Source organism: Malaclemys terrapin, chromosome 3 (genome assembly GCF_027887155.1).
Source record: "Malaclemys terrapin pileata isolate rMalTer1 chromosome 3, rMalTer1.hap1, whole genome shotgun sequence".
In the NCBI taxonomy this organism is placed as follows: domain Eukaryota; kingdom Metazoa; phylum Chordata; order Testudines; family Emydidae; genus Malaclemys; species Malaclemys terrapin.
Genome location: NC_071507.1, coordinates 128,224,976 through 128,248,473, shown reverse-complemented (window position 1 = coordinate 128,248,473; position 23,498 = coordinate 128,224,976). Strand labels below are relative to the sequence as shown.

Sequence of the window (23,498 nt, the reverse complement as noted above, 5' to 3'; positions counted from 1 at the left end):
TGTGTGCCCACCTACTGGCTGCCGGACAAGCAACTGCCGAAATGCCGCCGCGAAGCGGCGTCTTCAAGAAGCGTTGCCGCCCAAATGCCGCTGATTTTCAGCGGCGACACTTCTTGGCGTTGCCGCTTCTCGGTGGCATTTTGGCGGCTGCTGGTCCTCGGCGGCTAGTCGTCCGGCGCCCGCCACACGAAAAGGTTGGGGACCACTGTTCTAAAGGCTTTGGAAAACAGCAGCTGCAAAATACCTTTTTAGCCTAAGGGAAAGTGAGCTGGGCTAGGAGCCAGAAGACGACCATGAGTTCTAGTCTCTGCTCTTCTACTGACTACTATTCATACGTTTGTATACTTCACAGTCCTCATTATTGAGGAAAGCTTCATATTCCTATCTTACAAGGCAGGCCAGGCAGTCTCTCTCCTCCTTCCTGACCCCGTCTTACAGATGGTGTAGCATACAAATAAATTATTTCAGAGACTATTAAGTTTACACAGTCAAGCACTGTACAACAGGAAATTCCAGAATTAAAGTTTCTCATGCAACTTTAATATGTGTATGTATATACTGTAGAATGAAGTAATCACATACTATTTATCCTACCGGCCTGCTGTCCTATTTAGTGCATGGAATGAACAGTTAAATGGACCGAGAACTGAAATGGCTAGAAAGGTGAATCCATTAACCCTGTCAGAACAATACTTAGATCCCAAGAAAGGTGACAGATCTCTGATTGGGAGGTATATCTTCATAAGGTCCTTTAGGAATCCAGCTACTGTAGGTGTGTAAATATGAAATACCCCTGAACTGGAGGGTGCAAAACAGAGATGACTGCTATGTGAGCCCCCAGGGAGCTCACTGACAGTCCAGAGTTCTTTGAAGTATTAAGTATGTCTGATATCTGTGCCAGGAATGGAGATAATTGGTGCTGTTGCACCCAAAGCATAAATCTCTTCCATTTAACAGCATAAGTATTCCTCTCAGAACCTTTTCTACTGTGAATTATAATGTTTTGTATGTCAGATGCACAGATTTGCTCCACAGAAGTCAGCCAGCAAACATCCATGCCATGAGATGCAGGAAATGTGGATTCAGATGGAGGATTTGATCACATCTCTGTGATATCACATCTGGTAGGAGAAGCAACTATACTGGAGGTTGGATGTAGAGATTCTTCAGTACCTGGACCTAAATTGTCCCAGCCACATTGGAGCTACTATAATAATTTTGGCAGAGTCCTGCCTGAACTTTCTGAAAATGCTTGGGATTAATGGAATTGGAGGGTGAAAATACATCAGGCCTGGGGACCATGTTATCATAATGGCATTGGATAGCGATACCTGATTTTGTCCCACTCTGGAGCAGAATTTTCAACACTTCTTGTTTTCTCTGGCAGCAAAGAGGTGTTTGGATGGATGACACCACTTCAGAAACATATATTGTATTCTGTTGTCATTTATCAGCTACTCACGGTCGCTTGAAAATTGTCTGCTGAGATGATCTATTAGCATATTCTGTAATCCTTGCAGGTGGTACTGCTCTCAGGGTAATTTTCTGGTGGATACAAAAGTTCCACAGACTTGCAGCCTTCTGGCAGAGTGGATATTGCTATCCCTGGCTTATTTATATAAACCTGGCTGTAGGGTTGTCTTTCACAATATGACTTGTCAGTCATTCTAGAAGCTGGAGAAAAGCTGGGCACCCAACAAATAGCTCTTAGCTCCAAGACATTTATATGAAATCCTGCTCCCACAAAACTTGTGTTTTAAAGTTGTTTACATGGGCTATCCATCCTAGTGTGACGGCATCCGTTACCACAGTCTTTGATGGTAATGGAGGGGGTAAAGACATCCCTTTGCTGACTTTCTACAAATGTAATGACAAGCCTTCTGGTGGAATGTGTACTAATATATCTAGGTAATATCTGCTTGGCTAATATATAGACTTCAGCCATACTTTCATGCAAGTAAGGTAAGGTCTGGCATGCTGAGTTGTGCATATGCAGGAGGTTCTCACCAATGTTCTGGGGTGAGTTTCTAGGTGGATGAATACATCTAGCATGGCTTGAAATCTTTCCTGTGGTAGATAAAGCCACTGTTGATGTGGAGTCCAGCATAGTTCTTATAAACTCTGTTCTTTTGATGGAGTCAGTATTGGACTTTTCTCCGTTTACTTTCAGGCCTAGGGAGGCAAAATGATGCAGAGTCCTTTGACCAGAGTCTGTTACTCGTTGATGCAATGTTCCATGAATGAGACACTGATCCAAATATGGGAACAACTGGTCTCCTTGTTTCCCGAGGTAATCTGCTACTACCACTAGGCATTTCCTAAATTCCCATGGTGCTGTCGATAAGCCAAATGGTAGCACCCTGTACTGATAGTGGGAACGGCCCACCTGAAACCTCAAATACCTTCTCTGGGTAGGGTGAACTGCTATATGAAAGTATCCTGGAGTTTGAGAGCTGTACACCTTGAGTTTGCATCTATGGTTGCAATTATTGAGGCCATAGTCACCATCCTGAACTTGAAGGTGTTCATTTATCGCTGATCCACTATAGGGCACCAGCAGTCTTTTGGGGAATCAAAGTAACAAGAATCAAACCCGTTTCCTGGGTTCTTGAGGAACTTTATCCACTTCTTTGAGATTTAGAAGTGATTGCACCTACTGAACCTCAGGAGACGAGGTTCCAGAAAAGGGATGGGGAAGGTGGGTGGGAGGGGGTCTCAAACTAAATGGAATAGCCTACCTCCTGATTTACTGGATCCAGTGGTTCACAGTGATGGTGCTCCAGAACCCATTGAAATTATAAATGATTCCCAAATTGAGGGGATATAACTAGAAGAAACAAATGAATTTGCATGCCATTCCCAATCAAGAAATCAAATCTGTTGCCATGATGAAGACTAATAAAGCTCCCTTGTGAGGTGGAGAAGGGGATCTAGCTCTGGACTGGGAAGCAAACCTTGGTCTTCTGGTGTGGTACATTCCCCACATAACTCAAAAAGACCAAGGATATGGATAGGTGTAAGGGGAAGGTCACCAAAGGGGAGGATATCAGGGAGTAGAATCCCCCTGAGTTTCTTTTACTAAGTCCAAAAAAACCCCACCTCAGCTTTTGACTCCCCTTGAGCCTCAGAGGAAAAGAGTAGCACAAGGCCCAAAAAGGGTCCCTCTAGCACTGATTAGTGCCTCAGGACCACCTCCACAGCATCCCTTAAATCAACTGGTACCAGCCTCTTGGCACTGAGGCACCCAATACTGATATCCCTGGTACCATCTACTTTGGTATCAATGCCATCGACTCACCTATCCTTGGCAACAAAATATTTGTGACTAAAATCCTATATTGTGTTGAAAGACCTATTGTGTCTCTTTGGTACTGGACTCCCCATTATTAGGAGTGATCAAACTGCCTCCTCTGGCATCAGCGGTACTGACCAAAAGCATAGTCTAATGGAGATTCCTGCACACCAGCTGATACAGCTCCTCCTCTTGGTGAGGAGTACTCATTTACCCGCTCAGGCTCTAAGGGAAGTAGGAAGACTTGTTAAGAGTGCTTTAACTTTTTCTTTATTACTGTGTGTTTAATAAAATATTTTTAGTAGTGCTTGCTACTATGGGAGTTAACCACCTATAAGAATGCAAAACCTGAACCAAACTGAACTGTTTAAAATTTTAGAAGCTTAAATAAGTGTTTTAGAACGCTTTATACCTTGGTTGGGCCCAAGACACCACCCCTACCAACACAACAGTCAGCCACACAACTTCATGCACATATCATTTTAAAAAATAATTTTAAAAAGTTTTCACAACAATCTTTTCTTGTATCCCTTCTCTCAGAAGTATGGAATCTCTCCCCTAACCGTATGCTGCCTTAGCTATTAGTCCTGGATCACTGACAGAATTAGAAGCTTTATACCCTAGATACTCCGGAATCTCCCCCAAACCATTACAGTGGGGAAAAAGCACTTATTTCTCGCTTGAATAGAACGTACCTTAATACTTAATTAACTACAACATCATTCTTGCAACAAAAAAAAAATGTTTAGATTTTTTAGAGGTTTCATAAATTTATAAAAACAATTTCTCTTCCCCTCTGAATCCTGTACAGCTGACTTCATGGATCTAGGTCAACCTGAATACACAGCCAGGGAGCTAAATATACCATGGATCCATTTCTTTAGCTAAAATATTTTTTAAAACAATTTTTGTATAAATGCTGGTATAGATAGAACAAATGCTGAGATGACATGGTAAGGTTTTATTAGCACTAGTTTGCAAGGACATATATAGCTTCATCATTTTCAACAATATGGGTTATCCCAAACAAACACAAAGCAATAAAACCTCCCACACCATCATGCCATCAAATATTCTTTATGAATATGTATACAAAAACACACATACTTCCCTCCCCACATATGCGCTCTCTCTCTCACACACACACACACACACACACACACACACACACACACAAATATGTCACACTCACTTCAAGAATGCTGGCAAGGACTTTATTCTTAACCGCAATTATTTTTTTGCTTAATATTTGTTAAGCTACCATGTTTAAAATCATGGATACAAGCATGCTTTAATTCTAATGTGTGTATTTTTGATGTACTTTTCAGCTAATCAAGTAACGATGACCATTTGTAAGATGCCCATTTGTAAGATGGAAAACTGGATGGATTACTTGCATTGCCAGCTAAGTGAAAATATACCAAATGGTAACAGGGGTTTACTTATTTTCATCAAAGCAGAATAACTGTCTAGTTTATCTTCAAGGGTTAATAAACTCCTCAGAGTAGGACATTCAAAAGTAATTATAGTAATAGGTTAAAAACATTTGCCTGCAAGGTGATGGGAAATTTATACAGAACAAAAGCCTAATGGTTACCATGTCATGTTTATACCTTTTCATATTTAACTAGAGAAAAAAATAAGCTGATTTGCCATTTTTGCTACATTATATTACATATAATACTGTTCTACGTTCTTTAACAAGTTCTTAAATTGACAAGCAAAGTAGAACAGCAAATGGAGATGAGCTATTCAATTAACCTAAGAGAGTCTGGTGAGTTTTGTTCTGTGTCTGACAAATTCTTTAACCTTTGTAAAAATCCAGCTAATTGAATCCATAGATGTGAAAACCACAGGCTGAAGTCTGTACTGCATACATCATGCTGAAGGATTTCTGCCTCAGCCATGGCGGTAATAGTCAGTGAGGTCAGGTCAAAGAGGGTTAAACCAAGTCAGGATATAGCCAAAGGAATACATCAAACACGGATTTTAAAAGGGCAATTAATCTTAGACAGAAATGCTTCCTGGGGAATGAGATCTCAATCTTAAGAGCACACTACATGATGTAGCAGTAAAAATGTACATATACAAGCTTAGAGAGCTTTCATCCTGTGATCACAAACAGAAGGGGAGTGCTGTTTATCAGAGAAATACAAACCCTTTCTAAAATACTTACATTAACTTCTTCCGGGCCTGAACTTATTGGGAAATAAATGCCTTAATGAATGCATAATATAGTTTGCACACACACATCAAGTATCATTTTCTGCATATGGACTGCATGTATTTTTGCACTGCTACTGCCTGAAAATGTTTACTGAACTCTGCAATGGCAAAATTGTTCCAGTTATTCCTGAGAATTTAAGGAAGGGTGGGTGGAGAGGTATAAGGTAGCTGCATTACAGATCAGTGGTAGCTGCTCCATAGTTAAGATTCCAAATGAGTTTTCATGATAAGCCTTACTTTGGTCCTTACGCTCCTTTAAAATCTCCCAAAAAATCAGCTTCAAAGTTAGTAGATGCCAGACTTGAACTGAATCAGATAAATGATAAACCTTAGTTCACTGAACTCTTGTAAGCAGGCATTTATGTTTGCAAAAGGTAACAGGATTACAAAGCAAATCTGAAAAGTTAATATTTTTAATTAGTAATGTTAGGACTCATTAGCTCTAGGAAGCTTAATAATATCAAATGACTGCTTGAGACCTTAGCTTTGATGTAAAGAGAAGTGTCTAGCCTTTTTTCACAGAAATAGACTTCAGAATGCACGCCATTCATGGGAGAGGCCTGTTATGGAAAGGAGGAGAATTTTTCCACAAAAATGAAGTTAATCAGATAAGCTATTAGTAAACTGAGACACTTAAGATGGTGGTGGTGATCAGAATTAGAAGATTGTTCTAAAGCTAGGATGTAGCAGAGAGTGAGAGACAATAAAAGCTATGTTTAATGGATTGATCTATTCCATGGTAGTCATGAGGTTGTTACCTGCTCTTCCCACCATTTCCCCTGAGCTCCTCTTTTTCCAGGACTCTCCCTTCTTTTGTTGATTTCTTACCATAAGGGGCTAACTTCCTATGATGTTCAGGGGGCCTGCAGGATATGTAAATGTAGAAGGAGCAGAGGGAAAAGGAGAAAGAGGAGGGATGCAAAAAGGAAGCATGAGGCTCAACATCAAGGGGTGCATTACACTCTATAGACACATTAAGGGGCCTATCAGATTCCCTCCTGAAAACCATGTTGGGTCTACAATTCCCATATCATGCTCTAAGCTTTGGCATCTTTTCTGGAGGCCCCACCCCCTGCAAGCCTCATAGGATTGTTGCCTTCTCTCAAAAACTTCAATACGTTCATTGGGGAATCCCTCACAATCACCTCTCCCCAATTGTCAGTCTGTGAGGCCCAATGCAGGGTTTTCAAACTTTTCATGGTAGTGACACCTCATTCAAAGTAAAAAATTGTCAACCCCCTTTACATTTTGTATTCTCATAGCAAATATATCAGTGATGATAATGCTAAACCTACATAATTTATTAATGCGTTTTGAGAGATTGACAGAGAATATTTAGTCTTGACAGGTAAGGGTGTGCAAGGAGTAGGAGAGAGAGGATTTTCTTTGCTTTACATTGCCATACAATTTTCAACATCGCACAACCCCTCTGATTGACTTTCATGACCCTGTTGAAGGTCACAAACCACCAGTTGAGAAACATTTGCCTAACAGATAGGACACTAGGCTGGAACTCAGGAGACCTGGGTTGTATTTCAGGCTCTGCCTACCTGCTGTGTAACCTCTGACAGGCCACATCTGTGCCTCCATTTCCCCTCCCTCCTTTGTCTATCTTGTCTATTTTAACTGTAAGCTATTTAGGACAGGGACTGCATGTCTGTACAGCACCTAGCACAAAATAATCCCAGTATTGGTTGGGGCTTCCAAAAACTACTATAATAGACAAATAATAATTAGTGCTTGTCAGAAAAATCTCAAACAGGTTTGTAGGAATTTGTAAAAATCAAAATGTTCCACCAAGACAGTCTGATTTCCATAAAGTTCCTTTGGAAACTAGGGTGTCCAGGCTCTGCGGCTCCTGGCCAGATACCAGGCAGATTCCCCCAAAGCGAAGGCTCCATCCCCTTTTCACAGAGAATTTCACAGTTTTTGATTTTTATTCCAGTTTGGAATGAAACTAAATTAGGAAATAGCTAAATCTTCTGTGAAATGGAATATGTATCTTCACCCATCTCTAATAATATGAGGCTTGGCAAATCTTGCTGTGCCTGAAGAGAGTCATTGGCCCTCTGATATGCTTAAACAGAATAGGCTCGAAACAGACAATAAGAAAACATATTGTCTGGCTGATAATAAAATTTAGCTCAGGGTTGAACACGTTTCCTAAGACCTCTCAAGGGGCTGCTCTGAGGCACCCTATCCTAAGCTTCTCATCTCTCCATTTCCCCATTGTCTTGTGCACAAGCACATACCTCTGAAATACTCCTAAATTCCATAGACCTTAGCAAAACTGCTTGGTGAAAGAGGAAAGGTCAGGAAGGGGGCTGGGGTTCGCAGAAGGGAAGAACTCCCCAGTAATGTTTATCATCCTCATAAGCCTTAGCCTCACTGGTAACTCACCATTCACTACATTTTAAACAAGTTTTTTGTAGTCTCATTAAAAGCCCAATATGCCTGCTTTGGCAAAATTGACTGTCTGGCCCCTGAGTCTAATTTTGTCTTAGAAGCCTATTAAGACTGTGAAGGAGCCCCCAAAGAATCTACTAAGGTTCAGAGCAGGGATGGGTTGAACACCCCAACAGGGTCCCTAAGGCTCAGAGGGAAAGCTTATGAGCCTTTTAAGCTGACAATGAAGGCTCATGAGATTTTTAAGTCTCACAGTGAGTCTCTGTCATGATAAGCCTCCAACTGCTTGTAGAGGATGTAGTGTGGGAAGGACCTTAACCATCCTCATAAGGCTCATAAAGAGAGTAGGATGAAGGCCCCTTGATGTTCCACTTAAGGCTTGTGGGCTGCCATTTTCCCAGAGCTCACTGGAGACACCGCCAACCTCCAAAAGGGTGTAAAAATTGGTAGGCTCCTGGCAAGGTTCAGAAGGCTTGGCAGGCAGTCAATGGACTTACCCCTGTTTTACTTAAGGTCCCAATGAGATGTGCTCCCCCTGTTAAGGAGGTTGTATTAGCAAGGCAATTCAGAAAGTGTGGAAGGAAGAAGGAATGTGCCTTTTATAAAAACCTCCTTTTTAAAGTCCTATGACAGAAACTCTAACTGAAGACAGATTTAGAAAGCTTTCAGGCACATCTCAATAGTTAGAGTATAAATCATCTTTCAAGGACATTAGTTTTAAAAAAGAAAATGCATATATAATGGATTATGTGTACATTATAAGTGTATAAATTATAGAAACCCAGAAAATTAGTGTGAAACTTAGAAATAATGCAATCCTTTGAAAACGTGAACATACACAATTAAAATAGTCACACTCCCCTAACTTTACTCCCACCAAAATGGCAGCCTACCATCTTCCCCTTCTTTAAATGTAGAATATTGGGCTCTATTATTCAGATATTTAGGCCCTATGATTCCATGAGGAAAGTAGTTATCCAAGTATCATAGTGGTGTCTCCATATACATATCTCATATACCCAGAGCATGAAACCAGAGCACTTATACAAAAAGAGCAAGAGTTAAAGTAGTTTATAGATTCATAGATTTCTAGGACTGGAAGGGACCTCGAGAGGTCATCGAGTCCAGTCCCCTGCCCGCATGGCAGGACCAAATACTGTCTAGACCATCCCTGATAGACATTTATCTAACCTACTCTTAAATATCTCCAGAGATGGAGATTCCACAACCTCCCTAGGCAATTTATTCCAGTGTTTAACCACCCTGACAGTTAGGAACTTTTTCCTAATGTCCAATCTAGACCTCCCTTGCTGCAGTTTAAACCCATTGCTTCTTGTTCTATCCTTAGAGGCTAAGGTGAACAAGTTTTCTCCCTCCTCCTTATGACACCCTTTTAGATACCTGAAAACTGCTATCATGTCCCCTCTCAGTCTTCTCTTTTCCAAACTAAACAAACCCAATTCTTTCAGCCTTCCTTCATAGGTCATGTTCTCAAGACCTTTAATCATTCTTGTTGCTCTTAAACTGCAGCAAGGGAGGCCTAGGTTGGACATTAGGAAAAAGTTCCTAACAGTCACCACATTTATTATTAGAGAGAAAGTTTAGAACTAATGATGTGAAGTGCACATTTTTAAATATGCTACATCTCTAAAAGTGAAAATAACGCTGCTCCAAAGAGATGAAACCACTAACATACAACTAAAAACATTGGGTAAAGTTTACAAAAGGGCCAAAAGTTACTTAGGAGTCTAAGTCCCATTTTCAAAAGTGATTGGTTAGGCACATAGGTGCTGGCTTCCTCCTTTCCTGGGGGTGCTCAATCCCCATTCAGACTCAGGCCCTGCCCTCACGCCACCCTTTCCCCCCAAGCCCCCACCCCTTCTTGCCCATGCTCCACCCCCACTGTACCTCTGCCCGCCCAGTTCCACCCCCTTCCCGTCTCTGTTCCTTCCCCTTCCTCCCAGCACCTCCTGCATACCACAGAACAGCTGACCATTGCCAGCAGGAGGCACAGGGAGGGAGTGGGAGGAGTTGATTAGCGAGGCCACTGGCAGGCAGGAGACACTGAAGGGGAGGGGGACAGCTGGCTGCCGGTGGGTGCTAAGCACCTGCTAATTTTTTCCCTGGGTGCTCTAGCCCTGGCGCAGCCATGGAGTTGGCACGTATGGTTAGGCACTTAGGAGCCTAAGGAACTTAAGTCTCATTGAAAGTCAATGGGACTGAGACCTAGCCCATACTTCAAATTTTATCCTTCATCGTACAGTTTTGACTAGGAATTTCTTCTTTACAAAGGCTATTTTATCACTAAATATAACACATTTAAATATTTCCTGTAAGTTACATTTCTAGAGGATGACTGGTGTAAATGAAGGAATCAAAAAAGAGAAGGATATTTCCTTTAAGATGAAAAAACTCATCTTATTACCAGGACTTTTCCCTTATAACACTGGAAGTGGATTATTAGTTGTGCAAATGCCAGTATTCTCTATTTCTGGAAGTTGTTACAGCCCACTTGATTAATGTAATTGCATTAGAATTACTGTACCATGAGAAAGAGTGAGTAACTACAGAGCAGTAACTTGCAGGAATCTTCTGGCCCTTTCCTATAATCTTGCTATTTTGTTAATATAAGGCATTTGGAAGAACCATTGCATTATTTCTTGTTAGTGGTAGCTTTTAGAAAAGACAAACGCCCTCAGATTAGAATTATGACAGTACACATTGGCAAGATTACCTTTGTGTCATACCTGGATATTTTTCAGTAGTCACGAAGGTAGGTAGAGTGTTTTAGGCCAAACAGTAAGAATTTACCAGGAAAGTGAAATTTGCATTTTAAATACGGTACTTAACTTTTTGCCACTCATCCATGCTTACTGACAAGACATGTAGAAAGAACATGCAGCTATCCAACTATCCACTGAAAATAATAATCTGTTCTTAATTTAAATGTAATTTCAGGCTGTTTCTCTGCCAAATATTTCACTTCTTTTATTATACCAATGAACGAATTTGTCTTTCCTGCTGCTTTCAGTTTGAAACTCTAAAATGGAAGTTCTGATAAAGCCACAAACTCAACTCTAGCTTATAGGCATCTATAAGAACTACAAAATAACTATATCTTAACGGGTGTCTTTCACACTGGAGAAAACTATGAAATATCCCTCAAAATTGGAATCCATTTATCTTTCAAATGTTTCCCATGCCTTTTCTTAGCATGTTTATTAGTTATCATTGCTAGGTGTTTAAATCCTAGGTTTGCATTGTCAACACATTCTCTCTACTTGATTCTGCAGAAATGCCGTAACTTCAAGTTTATAACTGCATTTATTTTCATTAACAAACTGATACCACAAAGACATGAGTATGATTTTACTGCACAATCAGTCTCAATGAGGTGCTGGGTTGGAAAAATGATGTCCTAACCAAAAATACCAATATCTTCAACAGCAATAAGGATACACACAAACATTGCTATTTCAAAGGCCCTCATTTTGCAAAACACTTACTTCTGTGTGTACTATGCCCCACCCTGACTAGCTCTACTAGTGCAGTGGGAAAATGTATAGTAATATGTGCTAGTCATAGTATGTGTTCACAGAAACAGGTTCCAAGTTCATCCCAGAATAAAATGCTCCCTTTAAAATGTGAGTTTTTTTGTACAAAAACCAAAATCAAGATTTTTAAAACACTTATATATAAGTGACTGTTTCAAACATTTTATTGTATTCAGACTGTATAAATAAGATTAAAAAATAGGGTTTGTAATAATGATCCTTCCATATCACACTAGTCCTGCTGCACTAATACTGAGACTTACTGCTAAGTGTTGTTTCTTAATACAGATCTATAAGCATTAACATAAAACTAAGGGCAAGATTCTGCCCTGACATATTCCTAATGCAAAACATCTAAAGAACATGGATTTCCACAAAGCAGAGATCAATTCAGAAAATGGTCCTATATACTTATGCTTTGCTGTAGAGGCAAATCAGGATTTTTCCACATTTAATTATAATTGAGAATAAACTTGAATAAACAAAAATCCCAAACTTCAGAAACAACAACAAAAATACATGGCAATTTGCTCCAGGGACGACTACAGCCATTAATAGAGACTCTTGACTGAATAATAATTTTGTATGGACACACAATGGGCAACAATCTCATAAATAATAAATCACTAGAAGAAAATAATAAATTCTACTGTAAATGCAGTTACTATACCATGGTATGCAGTTGGTACTTTTTTGTTTCAATTTAAAGATAATTAAGTCAATACGTAGACAAGTCAATTTATATTTACAAAAAAGAACATTTCTACCAAATTGTTACCTCCTTAAGTGCTATCCCACACCAAAGAGGTAACACTTCATCAAGTTACCAGAGTGTTCTGATAACAGAAAATAATAAGATTCCTAAATGTATCAATACTGGATAATAGTGACCCAATATCAATTTTTTTAAAGTATCTGATAAGGAGTAAACACAAACATTTAATTCACCTTTTCTAGATATTATTTAATACTTTTGTCTGATATGTTACCAAATTTAAGGTAATAACAAAGGGGTTTTGTGTGTAGGCAGACTTTGTTTGGGGCACTTTATTCTTCTGGCTGATAGGGTCTGCATCCTTCATTTATCAGACCTGAGAGATGAGATTTTGTGCATGGACCTCAGTTTCAGGGGTAGTAAGCACCCACTGGATGGTCGGTGTACATGAAAAATAAAGCCTTTTTCTAGATTTTTCTTAAAATCATGGGGCAAAGAAAAGAATTATATCTTTCATTCTAAGGTTGAAACCAGTTGGAAAGAAATTTAAATGCTTTTATCTTTGTAAACATTTTATTTCTTATAAAAAAAAATACTTCCCATGACTGTGGACAACTATTTTTAAAGGAGTAAATAAATTAACAAAGACAAACTACACAAAATCTGTTTCTGAACTGGCTGTAGACTTACCTGCAAATGTTAAAGTGGAAGCCTTTTCAGGACACAAATGTCACGTTGGCATACTTACTATATGTTTGGGGCCTCTTTGCATTGCTAGAGTATAAATAAACTATAGAAACACTATATTTTAATTGATCGTTGTAAGCAGGAACTTTGGTCTTTTTATTTTTGATTATATGCTTAAGCTGGGCTATCCAGAGGAGAATGTTTTTTCCATGTATGAATATAAACGAATAATTTCTCATTACTTTTTTTTGTGATGGACTTGTTTCTCTTTCTACTTTCTGATGCATGTGCAGAAATCTAGACTTGTTACGAGCCTTCTCTTCCCCTCCCCTCATGATCTAGTATTTCATTTTATAATTATTGGAAAAAATGTGAATTTGGGAGAAAACATTTAAAGGGGATAATCTGAAGACTCTTTCAATATGCATTTTTAAAAAGAGAGGAGAATAACAAAATTCAACACTGAAACTTGTGCTGTTCAGTCTCCCTGTTGCGATCTTCAAAAGTCCCTTCTGAAATGCCACTTGCCTTAGAGAGCTCATTGCAATATGTTCAAATACCATTTTCTTAAGGCGGTACTTGCAGTAAAGCTATTAAAAAGATTCTGTACTGATAGTTGAGCATGCTTATAAATCTCCAGTTTAGTATAAACAAAAATAATTGGTCATTAGGAATACAGTTGCTTTTAAAATGCAAATATCTTTAATTAATTTATGTTTCAGGACCTGCTGGAAATAATGCAAGTGCACATAATTTTCTAGTACAGAACCAATTAGATAGCTGTGAGTAATTAGGTACCAGTGAACAGAAGACTAAAAGTGAAGCCCAGTTACAGCAGTTCTGGTCTTCAAATTTTGCCAACTTCAGGGCTCTTTCAATTACTTACAGTTTACTGTCTACTTCTTTGAAAGTTAACTATCACCACACCCAACATCTCCTCCTACAGCATAAGGAAGCAAAGGACTACACTCTTTTGTTTCCTTACATTTTATTATGTTCCCTTAAAAAATATAAACACTAACTATCCTTTTGTATCTGATCTGTTGTTCCTTGCTGGGGAAGTGGAATACAATGTTCCACTTGAGTTGTGCTACCATCACTTGGTAGAAAAATGAATGTAATGTGTAAATGTAGTAATCATTTTATGTAGTCTTCCCAGTGTTGCATGTGAGGGAAACAAGGGGGCAGAAACATTTCGCCTTATGCACCTTGCTCTTAAGTATAGTTTTTATTTACATACTGATTTGGTGTTATGAATAATATACCTAAAATTGCAGAAAATGAAAGTAAACATTGCAAGCATGTTTGTTTTCATTTTCTACTGAGACGTAGCAAAAGGAAATAGAATTACTCAAGCTTTTGCCAAAAATAGTTGAGTAAATGAGACATTAACTACAGGGCAACAAAACAAATCAATACTTTTTTTTAAAAAAGGGCTTCAGAGGTGATTCCGGCAATTACAGGCCTGTAAACCTGACTTCGGTACCGGGTAAACGGGTTGAAACTATAATAAAGAGCAATATTGTCAAACATATAAATGAACATAATTTGTTGAGGAAGAGTCAACATGGTTTTAGTAAAGTGAAATCATGCCTCACCAATCTATTAGAATTCTTTGAGGGGGTCAACAAGCATGTGGACCAAGGAGATCCAGTGTACTTAGATTTTCAGAAAGCCTTAGACAAGGTCCCTCACCAAAGGCTCTTACGCAAAGTAAACTGCCATGGGATAAGAGGGAAGGTGCTCTCATGGATTGGTAACTGGTTAAAAGATAGGAAACAAAGGGTAGGTATAAATGGTCAGTTTTCAGAATGGAGAGAGATAAATAGTGGTGTCTCCCAGGGGTCTGTTCTGGGACCAGTCCTATTCAACAGATTCATAAATGATCTGGAAAAAGGGGTAAAAAGTGAGATTTGCCACTTGGCACTAGTCAAAACCCAGAGCACTTTAAAGGGCCTTTAACTGGCAGCTAAAGGTGTGGGGGTTTGCCTTCTTCTGAGCACGAGGTGCTAGTGTAATATTGATAGTCACTTGTCATAACTGTGTAGCCTGCGTCTAGTGCAGGTTAACTGAGGTAGCGGGGACCCAGAGTTGCTGCAGCAGACCCAGTCATTGGCTGGATAGTATTTGATTAACCCTTTACTGCACGTTGCACGGCGAGGGGAGAGCTTCTTTATCTGGTGCAGAAAGTCATTCCTTGGTTAAACTCTCATTCTTCCCTCTCCCCAACCCCCCCCCCCCCAAAAAAAAAAGAAAACACCTGTAAGGGAGGATCTGGAGTTCTTGGTTTGAATACCTGATGAATTTCACAGGAGGGGGCTAAAAGTAGCTGCTGCTTAAGGATTGCTGTGCCTGTGGAGATGTTTAGGAACTGCACTACACTTACGTTTCCAGATAGTTTGTGGGAGGAGCCACCTGTCTGTTCCTCCCCTGTTTTACCGAATAAAAGTTGCAGTTTGTACTTTAGTCAAATCTCTGTGTATGGTCTCTTTATATGTTGTGGTGTCTGGCCGAAACCAACGTTATGCTCCCTGTAAGCATCTGTGTTATTCCCTTCCTGATTCTCCAAAATTACATTACACCAGCAACAGTAAGAGAATTAGAATAGTAACTATTTTATAAGACACAAATGATTGGGTTAAAAATGGGATGAGAGGTAGGGGCGATGAAGTTTATTGCACCCTTCCCTGTGCGATAGTTGAGTTCTACCTGGTGACAAATAATATTCAGTTTCCCCATTTTCTAACAATCTATAAATGGTTTAGCCTTTGCACAGGGGTATAGCAGTACATAAGAACATTAGTCTGACCCAGTAGGGCCATTCTTAAGGTCCATCTAGCCCAGTATCCTGTCTTCCAACAGTGTCCCGTGCCAGGTATCCCAGAGGGAATGAACAGAACAGGTAACCCCGCTACCTCAGTTAACCTGCACTAGACGCAGGCTACACAGTTATGACAAGTGACTATCAATATTACACTAGCACCTCGTGCTCAGAAGAAGGCAAACCCCCACACCTTTAGCTGCCAGTTAAAGGCCCTTTAAAGTGCTCTGGGTTTTGACTAGTGCCAAGTGGCAAATCTAGCAGTGAGAAATGGAGGCGGAGGCTGTGTGTGCGTGGAGGGGAGGGGAGGTGCTCAGTGAAAGGAAGTCCAAGAGACAGGTCAAGTGGGACAAAGAAAACAGACACAAATGGCATCAATGCTGAAGAAGAGCAATGTAAGTTGCCTCTCCTTCCACACTGAGGGTGCCATCAAGCCAATGAGATGTGCATGCAGGGCATGAATAAGCCAATTGGGCTTACTGGATTAGGGGCCTCCAAACTTTGCCTAAGTTCTGTTCATTTACAAGGCTATTGAGGGGTAATAATGGGGCAAATATTGCTCTTTCCCAGAATGGCCAGGACCCCATAGATGTGCCTTTCTTCCACTGATCCAGTTAACCCTGCCCTGGATAAGTGGGGATGGGGAGGTGGGCAGCTACATTCACTTCCCATCTAGAGTTGTTCAGCAACTTATATTCTCAATGTGATACAGCACTTATCACTTGTGACAAGAGAGACTAGGAGGCAAATATCATCAAAATACAGTAAATTATTCAGGTAGAAAATTGTAAGTGAGTGCTTAGAAAACTGAGGGAGAACAAGAAAACAATTAACATGTAGTCTTTAACAGAACTTATTAATAAAAGCTGAAAGTTAATTTAAAACAGTTGACCTCTAAGGAACACTAATTGTATGACATCACTCAGTACAGCATATCAAAAACCTACTTAAAAGAAAAATTCTGAAAGTCTTTTTTGATCCTGTTTTAATTTTTAAAAGCACTAATGACATTTCTGCAGAATGAGGTCAATTCACAGATTTTCTGAATGAACGACAATCCTGTGAAAACTGAGATTGCTGGATAGACTAATGTTTGCATCATCACACCCAAATGTTTACCATTTGAGTCCTCAAAGCAGTATGAGACAAAAAATGAAAACAAGTTTTACAAAGACTTCGACAATACTAGTAAATTAAAAATGCATGTAGAATTGTTTAGTAATGGTAGCTGTGGAGGAAAAGTCTCTTTCTACATGATATTCATTTTTTTTAAGTGGGGAAAAATAAATCTCAAGACTCTCCAAAGAGAGAGCGTGTTTTTCCTTAAAAGATAAAATTTTGTATTTTACTTCATTTTAACCCCCTTCTACCTTCATCAAAATGTACTATTGAATACATTGGTGTCTCTGCTTGGATGCTCCTTACTGTAGTTAAAGCAAGAGCATGTTGTACACATATGTATTGACTAGCACTAAATAGGGATTGGACACTTTGCCAGTGGGTTTCACAGATATTTGCTGACAGCAGAGGAATGGAGAGACTCAGGAATCCAGGGTTCCATTCCAAGCTCTGGAGAGGAGTGTTCCCTAGTGGGCACAGACTTCTGCCCATTCTTCCTCAAGTGTGACCTGTTCTTGCCCCATCCCCTCCAACATATCTTTGTTCCAGTCCTATCTCTTCACCACTTTGACTCCTCATCCCAGTCCCTTTCTCCTCACCTAGCCAGTTTCAGCCTCTACTCTTTAGGTTTCTTATCCCAGTCTCCTTGACAAGGAAGTCCTAATTTTGCCCCCTCCTGGCTCCTCATCTGATCTGTCTCTCTCCCCCACTCTAGCCTCCAGCTGCCACAACCTCACCCCCACTAACTCCCAATACCAGTCTTCTTCCCATCCAGGCTCCCTGTCCCAGTCCCTTTGCCCAGACAGTCCCAGTCCCCTGTCCCACCCTGCACCCCATCAGATCTATCTCCCTGCATCTCTCATTGGTCCTCAATCCAAGTCTCCTTGCCCAGCCAGTCCTAGTCTCCCCGAGCTCTTCATCTGATTTCAGTCTCACTCATACCTACTGGCTCCAGCTGCTCCCAGTAACAGTCTCCCTGCCCAGCCAGTCCCACTCTCCCCCAGGCTACTTGTACCAATTAATTTCACCAGTCTCCCACAGGTCCAGCTCTTGTCTCATCTGCATTCAAATCAGGCAGCTTCCTCTTACACCTGCCAGAGTCCAGCAGAAGGCTCACTGAGAACACAGGAGATATCCCCCTGCTTTTAGTTCAGTTGGCTGGACCTGGGACAGACTGCAGCAGCCCAAATCTGCAATTTCAGGAAAAATCCTGCTCAGCCCCAGGCTGGAGTCCGTATGCCCAGTGCAGGACTGGGGACTTCAGATACTAAATTCTAAGGAGTCTCTAGTTGTGTAAACTGCATGTGTAGACTGATTTTTCAACATTTTATAACTTGACCAAATTTGGGCAGATTTTCATGGGGACAGCAAATGTTCCCCGACACAAAAATGACCCCTTTGCCAAATTTCAAGTCCAAAGCATGGAGATGTTAGCTCATTTAAAAGAAAAGGCAGTTAGAATTTTTTAACATGGGCAAAACAGTGTATTTTTCCCTAGCTTGTTATCGAAAATGGCTGCACTGTTTTGGCTTTAATTGTCAAATCTGCAATGAAAGTGTTCTTAAACCGGACAACATATGCTGGGTCATCATCCGAGACTGTCATACCACAAAGTATATGGCAGAATGTGGGTAAAACTATGGAGCAAGAGACATAAAATTTTCCCCCAAGGAGTGTAGTCACAAATTTAATTAACGCATTATTTTTTTTAACAAGCGTCATCAGCAAGGAAGCATGTCCTCTGAAATGGTGGTTGAAGCATGAAGGCATATAAATTTAGCATATCTGGCATGTAAATACTTTGCAATTCTGGTTACAAAAGTGTCATGTGAACACCTGTTTTCACTTTCAGGTGACATTGTAAATAAGAAGCGGATAGCATTATCTCCTGCAAACGTGAACAAACTTGTTTTTCTTAGCGATAGACTGAACAAGAAGTAGGACTGAGTGGACTTCTAGGCTCTAAAGTTTTACATTGTTTTGGTTTTGAGTGCAGTTATGTAACAAAAAAATCTACATATGTAAATTTCACTTTCATGATAAAGAGATTACACCACCGTACTTGTATGAGGTGAACTGAAAAATACTATTTCTTTTGTTTATCTTTTTTACAGTGCAAATATTTGCAATAAAAAATAATTATATAAAGTGAACATAGTACACTTTGTATTCTGTGTTGTAATTGAAATCAATATATTTGAAAATGTAGAAAAATATCCAAAAATATTTATAATAAATTTCAATTGGTATTCTATTATTGTGCAAATAAAACGGCAATTAATTTTTTTTGAGTTAATCTGTTTTGAGTTAATCATTTGAGTTAACGGAGATTAATTGACAGTCTTACTTTTTATGTTAACTAACTAGCATGATCTGATAAAAATATTTATATTAATGTGTGCGCACACAAGTGCGCACCCACAAACCATCCCTCATGTTTTTCTAGAAGAGATGAGGAATGAGTAACAACTGGGGATAACAGAAGGCAGGAAAGGAAGTGACAGCATTGTGAAAAGGAACAAGAAAAGTGTTCGCTATTGTCAGTTAGCTTGCAGTCAAAAGACTGCACTCTCCTCTGGTAAATCCTGTGCAAGCCATTCTCTGTAATAGCAAAAGTATACTTCTCAAAATATCATTGTTACTTAAGGAGAGATTAGCTGTTTGAAGATACTAGTAAGATGGTGGCAAATATAAGAGAAAAATGAAAAACTGTAGAAAAAGCCAAGGCTGCAGTTTGCCAAAAAAAAACAAAAAAAAAACCATCTTTATGTTCATCCCACTTAATATGTACATCCAACAACAGTTTCAATAAACTGTAATCTTTCCTGGATTAAGTTCAAAAACAGAACTGTAGCTGCCCGTATAGCTACTTACCAATACAATGCAATTTGTGAAATAACAGGATACTACATCAATGGATTGTTACTCTGTCATGCAAGTGTGCTGTTAGAAACTATATGGAATCTGTTATATAATTTAAAAAAAACAGACAGTGATTATAGGTTGATTCCTATCTGAAATTTATCTAGCAGAATTACAAGAACAGCACATCTTTTAAGTATGTGCATTTTTAAAATTCATTAATTTTACCACTGTATGTAGTCTGGGCCACCACAAGTTCTATAAGAAAATCAATGTTTCTGAAAGAAGCTTCAACTTCAAGCTTTACAGACTTTTGACATATAAGATAAAGTTTAGGTAAAAAAATTACAGATTAACTAATTCCAAGATATCCAAATTAAGAGAATTCTTCTTCTGATTGCTATAAACTAAAACTACAGAAAGCAAAAATCTACGAAGGTAAATTAGTAAAGGACAGTATTCATTGTGGAAGAATGAATTCTGGTTTTCTGAATAATAAATACCAAAGAAAGATGTGGCAGGCACTTGATCACCCAAAAAACCTGCATAACTAAGATTCTCTCCTTAATCCTCCTTTTAACATTTGTGAAAGGATACTCACGGATTAAATCAAATTTAGGAAAAAGCTTTCAATGTAATATACATACCATTATATACAAAAAAACAGTTAAGACTAAATTTAGACTGCAAGGTCAAGCACTCAAAAGTTATGAAATACCAGATTTAGGCTGCTCATGCAAACTTAATTCTGCCTTGAGTGTCCATACTTGGATACTGAATGAGGCCATGGCCCTGTAGAAAAAAGTGTTTTTAATTACATGATCGTGTGCTGTCACTTACTTCAACACACAAGAAAGCAGAATTAATATTGCACATGCAACCATAAATTTGGCATTTCCTAACTCTCAAGTACTTGATTTTGCACTGGGAATAGCATTCTTTTGACAGAGTATTTTAAATTAATTTTTTCTTTTTTTAAGGAAGATGGTAAAAAGTAAACTTTGAGAGTGCCCAAATAACTAATAAGACTTAGGCTCCTAAATTGCCTCTGAAAATGGGGCTTAAGCTCCTAATTCATTTGGGAACTTCTAAAAATGTTAGTCCAAAACAAGTTGTATTATGTATTTTAGCCCTTAAAAACACTCCTTACTCCTATGGGAATTCTGTGTCACTGCGTGGATATCCCCCGCAGATTTCTTTCCTTCCCCGCAGAAAAATTACTTCTGACGAGGAAGCAAAGGGAAGCCACAAGAGCTGTCACACGCCCCTCCCCAACAGCACAGGCAGGTCAGTTCAGGCGCCTGGAGCAGCTGGTAGAGACGTAAATCACCGCGCCAAGGGACAGCGCTGGGCAGTCGTGCATGTGAGTGAGAGAGAGAGAGAGAGAGAGAGAGAGACTGACTCTGTCCCTCTTGCTCGCTATTGCGGCATGCTCAGCAGGAAGGGGTAGGGCTTTGGGGTGTTTCTAAGGAGGTAGGCCTGTGGCATGCTCTGTCCCCTGAGGCAGAGCAGAATGTAGCAACCTGCCTGCTTAGTGAATTGTTCCGATTGTCTTTGTGAACTCCCTCAGGAGTATAAAACAGGTATAAAAGTTTTAAGGCTCCTTTACATTGCCAGGGTGGTGTACAGGACAGTGTGGCTTATAAATGCTTATGGTGCTTCAGTGATTAGAATTGGTGTAAATTTTTGTACTGAAAAAATTTCCTATCAAAATGTGCTCCATGAACTGTTTGCTACTGACTTTTCTGGAGACTGTCAGTAGCAACATAAATTATGAGTTTGATTCCCCAGCTCTCACTTGCTCTTCAGTGGCCTACGAGGTACCACTGCATGGCTGCATATATTTGACGATTAATAACTAGAAATAAAGGATCAAAACCTAGCTACATTACTATTAGGCAAGGGGATTTGGGGATTTCTTCCAATGCTTCCCGCTTCCATTCTCCAGCCATTGTATTGTAGTTTAAATAAATTACCTAAATAATTGAAACCAGCATAATTATATTGCATTATTTTGACAAATAAACATGCAGAATTTTAAAATATTGTGGCAGAATTTTTACTTTTTGGTGCAGAATTCCCCCAGGACTAACTCCTCCCCACTTCTGCTGCCATAATATATCATCAGCAAGTACGAATCCTGAATCTTCAGCATCATAGCTCATACTTCTACTACACTTCAGGTACATAAATAAGGAACAGTAAGAAATACTCTCTCATGCTAACTGTTTATAAAGTACCTTCAGGAGTAATTGCAGCAGGACAAACTTCTTTTAGGAGATCTCCCAGCGTATTTAGCTGCCCATTTGCAGCAACCGGACGAAATAACTTCTGTATAAAAGGTCGTTCCGTTGTTACCTGTTTTTAATATAAAAAAGTTAGTAAAACTGCAGTAATTTAAGCTCTAAGGAAGTGAATCAATCATACCACTTTTGGGGGGCTAATGTTTGGCATTTTAATCCCTTACACATTTTTGCCTCTGTTTTCCATCAGACACAGAGTGCTACAACCTAGTATGACACAGCTTTTAACAGTTTTATGTCTGTTGGCACACTTATCTTCCTTCATAGGGGAATGGATCATGGATATACTTTTGAAAATTCCTCCCCACCGTACCCCCGAATTATGTCGCTCAACAACCCTTCTCACAAGAAATGCACCGTCATGAAACAATGACGCAAAATGAAGTTTGAAAAATCAGCTTTATATCTTAATAATGGTCAGATGTTAGGTATGGCGGTCAAAAACACTTGTGGTTCTATCATTTCTAAAAAAGTGGGTGACAAAAATAAAGTGCTCCTTAATTATGTAAAGAATTTAGTACAAATTAAAATTGATTACTAGTATTTGGCCAATGTGTTCACTATTTTCCCCCCATGTGACTGTGCTACATGAATTAAAAGAAAAGGTTCTATATAATATTTAATGAAGTTATGGGATACTTTTTCAGAAGTGTCTCAGTCACTTCAGAGACTAAGCCCCATTTTCAGAAATGCTTTAGGCACTCAGAATCTAAGTTAATTTTGAAAATGGATCTTAGGCATTTGAAAATTTTATGCTTAGGTTTTTCAAACTGTAAAATTGACTAATACAAATCTAGCTTGTCGACAACTTTCTAACATGTTATTTAAGAAAGCCCTGCAATACGCATGAGCCAGTTACCAATATGAGAAAATACTAATATTGTATAGGTTACAACATTACATTACTTAATCATAAAATGCAAATTGGCATTGTTACTAATACAACATAAAGAAATACATTTAAGTATAACCGAAGCGTTAGTTCACCTGACCAATGTGAATATGATATTAACCACATTAACTTTAGCTGTTGTTATGGATTTTACACCTCTACCCCGATATAACGTGACCCAATATAACACGAATTCTGATAGAACACGGAAAAGCAGCACTCCGGGGGGGAGGGGTGCGTGCTCCGGCGGATCAAAGCAAGTTCGATATAACGCAGTTTCAACTATAACACGGTAAGATTTTTTGGCTCCGGGGGACAACATTATATCGAGGTAGAAGTGTATTTATGTGTGTACAGTATTTCGCACAGTGGGGACCAACCTGGATGCTTTAAATATTACCACATAAACGTTAAATAAAAAAATAGATTTCAATCTAAGCAGATCTTGACTTGGTTAGTATTCATATGGAAGAGACCTTCTATTAGAGCCCAAATGCAGAAGAAAATAGTGGCCCCTCTTTTCATAAATTAATATTGTGCCTGTGCTTCTGGACATCCTTCCATTTGTGGTCATTACTTTCTGCTTAACAAATTCTTCCTACAGTTTCAACTAGATACAGT

At 39.3% G+C, this 23,498-nt stretch overlaps 1 protein-coding gene across 10 annotated transcripts in view; it reads right to left on the bottom strand.

Annotated features, from left to right (window-relative positions):
• ATG5 (autophagy related 5) overlaps positions 1 to 23,498 on the bottom strand; it is a 144,532-nt gene that overhangs the window by 6,713 nt on the left and 114,321 nt on the right. For all 10 annotated transcript variants that reach the window (XM_054022586.1, XM_054022582.1, XM_054022587.1 and 7 more), the window contains one exon: positions 21,923 to 22,040. In XM_054022586.1, the coding sequence (XP_053878561.1) occupies positions 21,923 to 22,040 (118 nt within the window). The remainder of the gene's footprint in view (positions 1 to 21,922; positions 22,041 to 23,498) is intronic.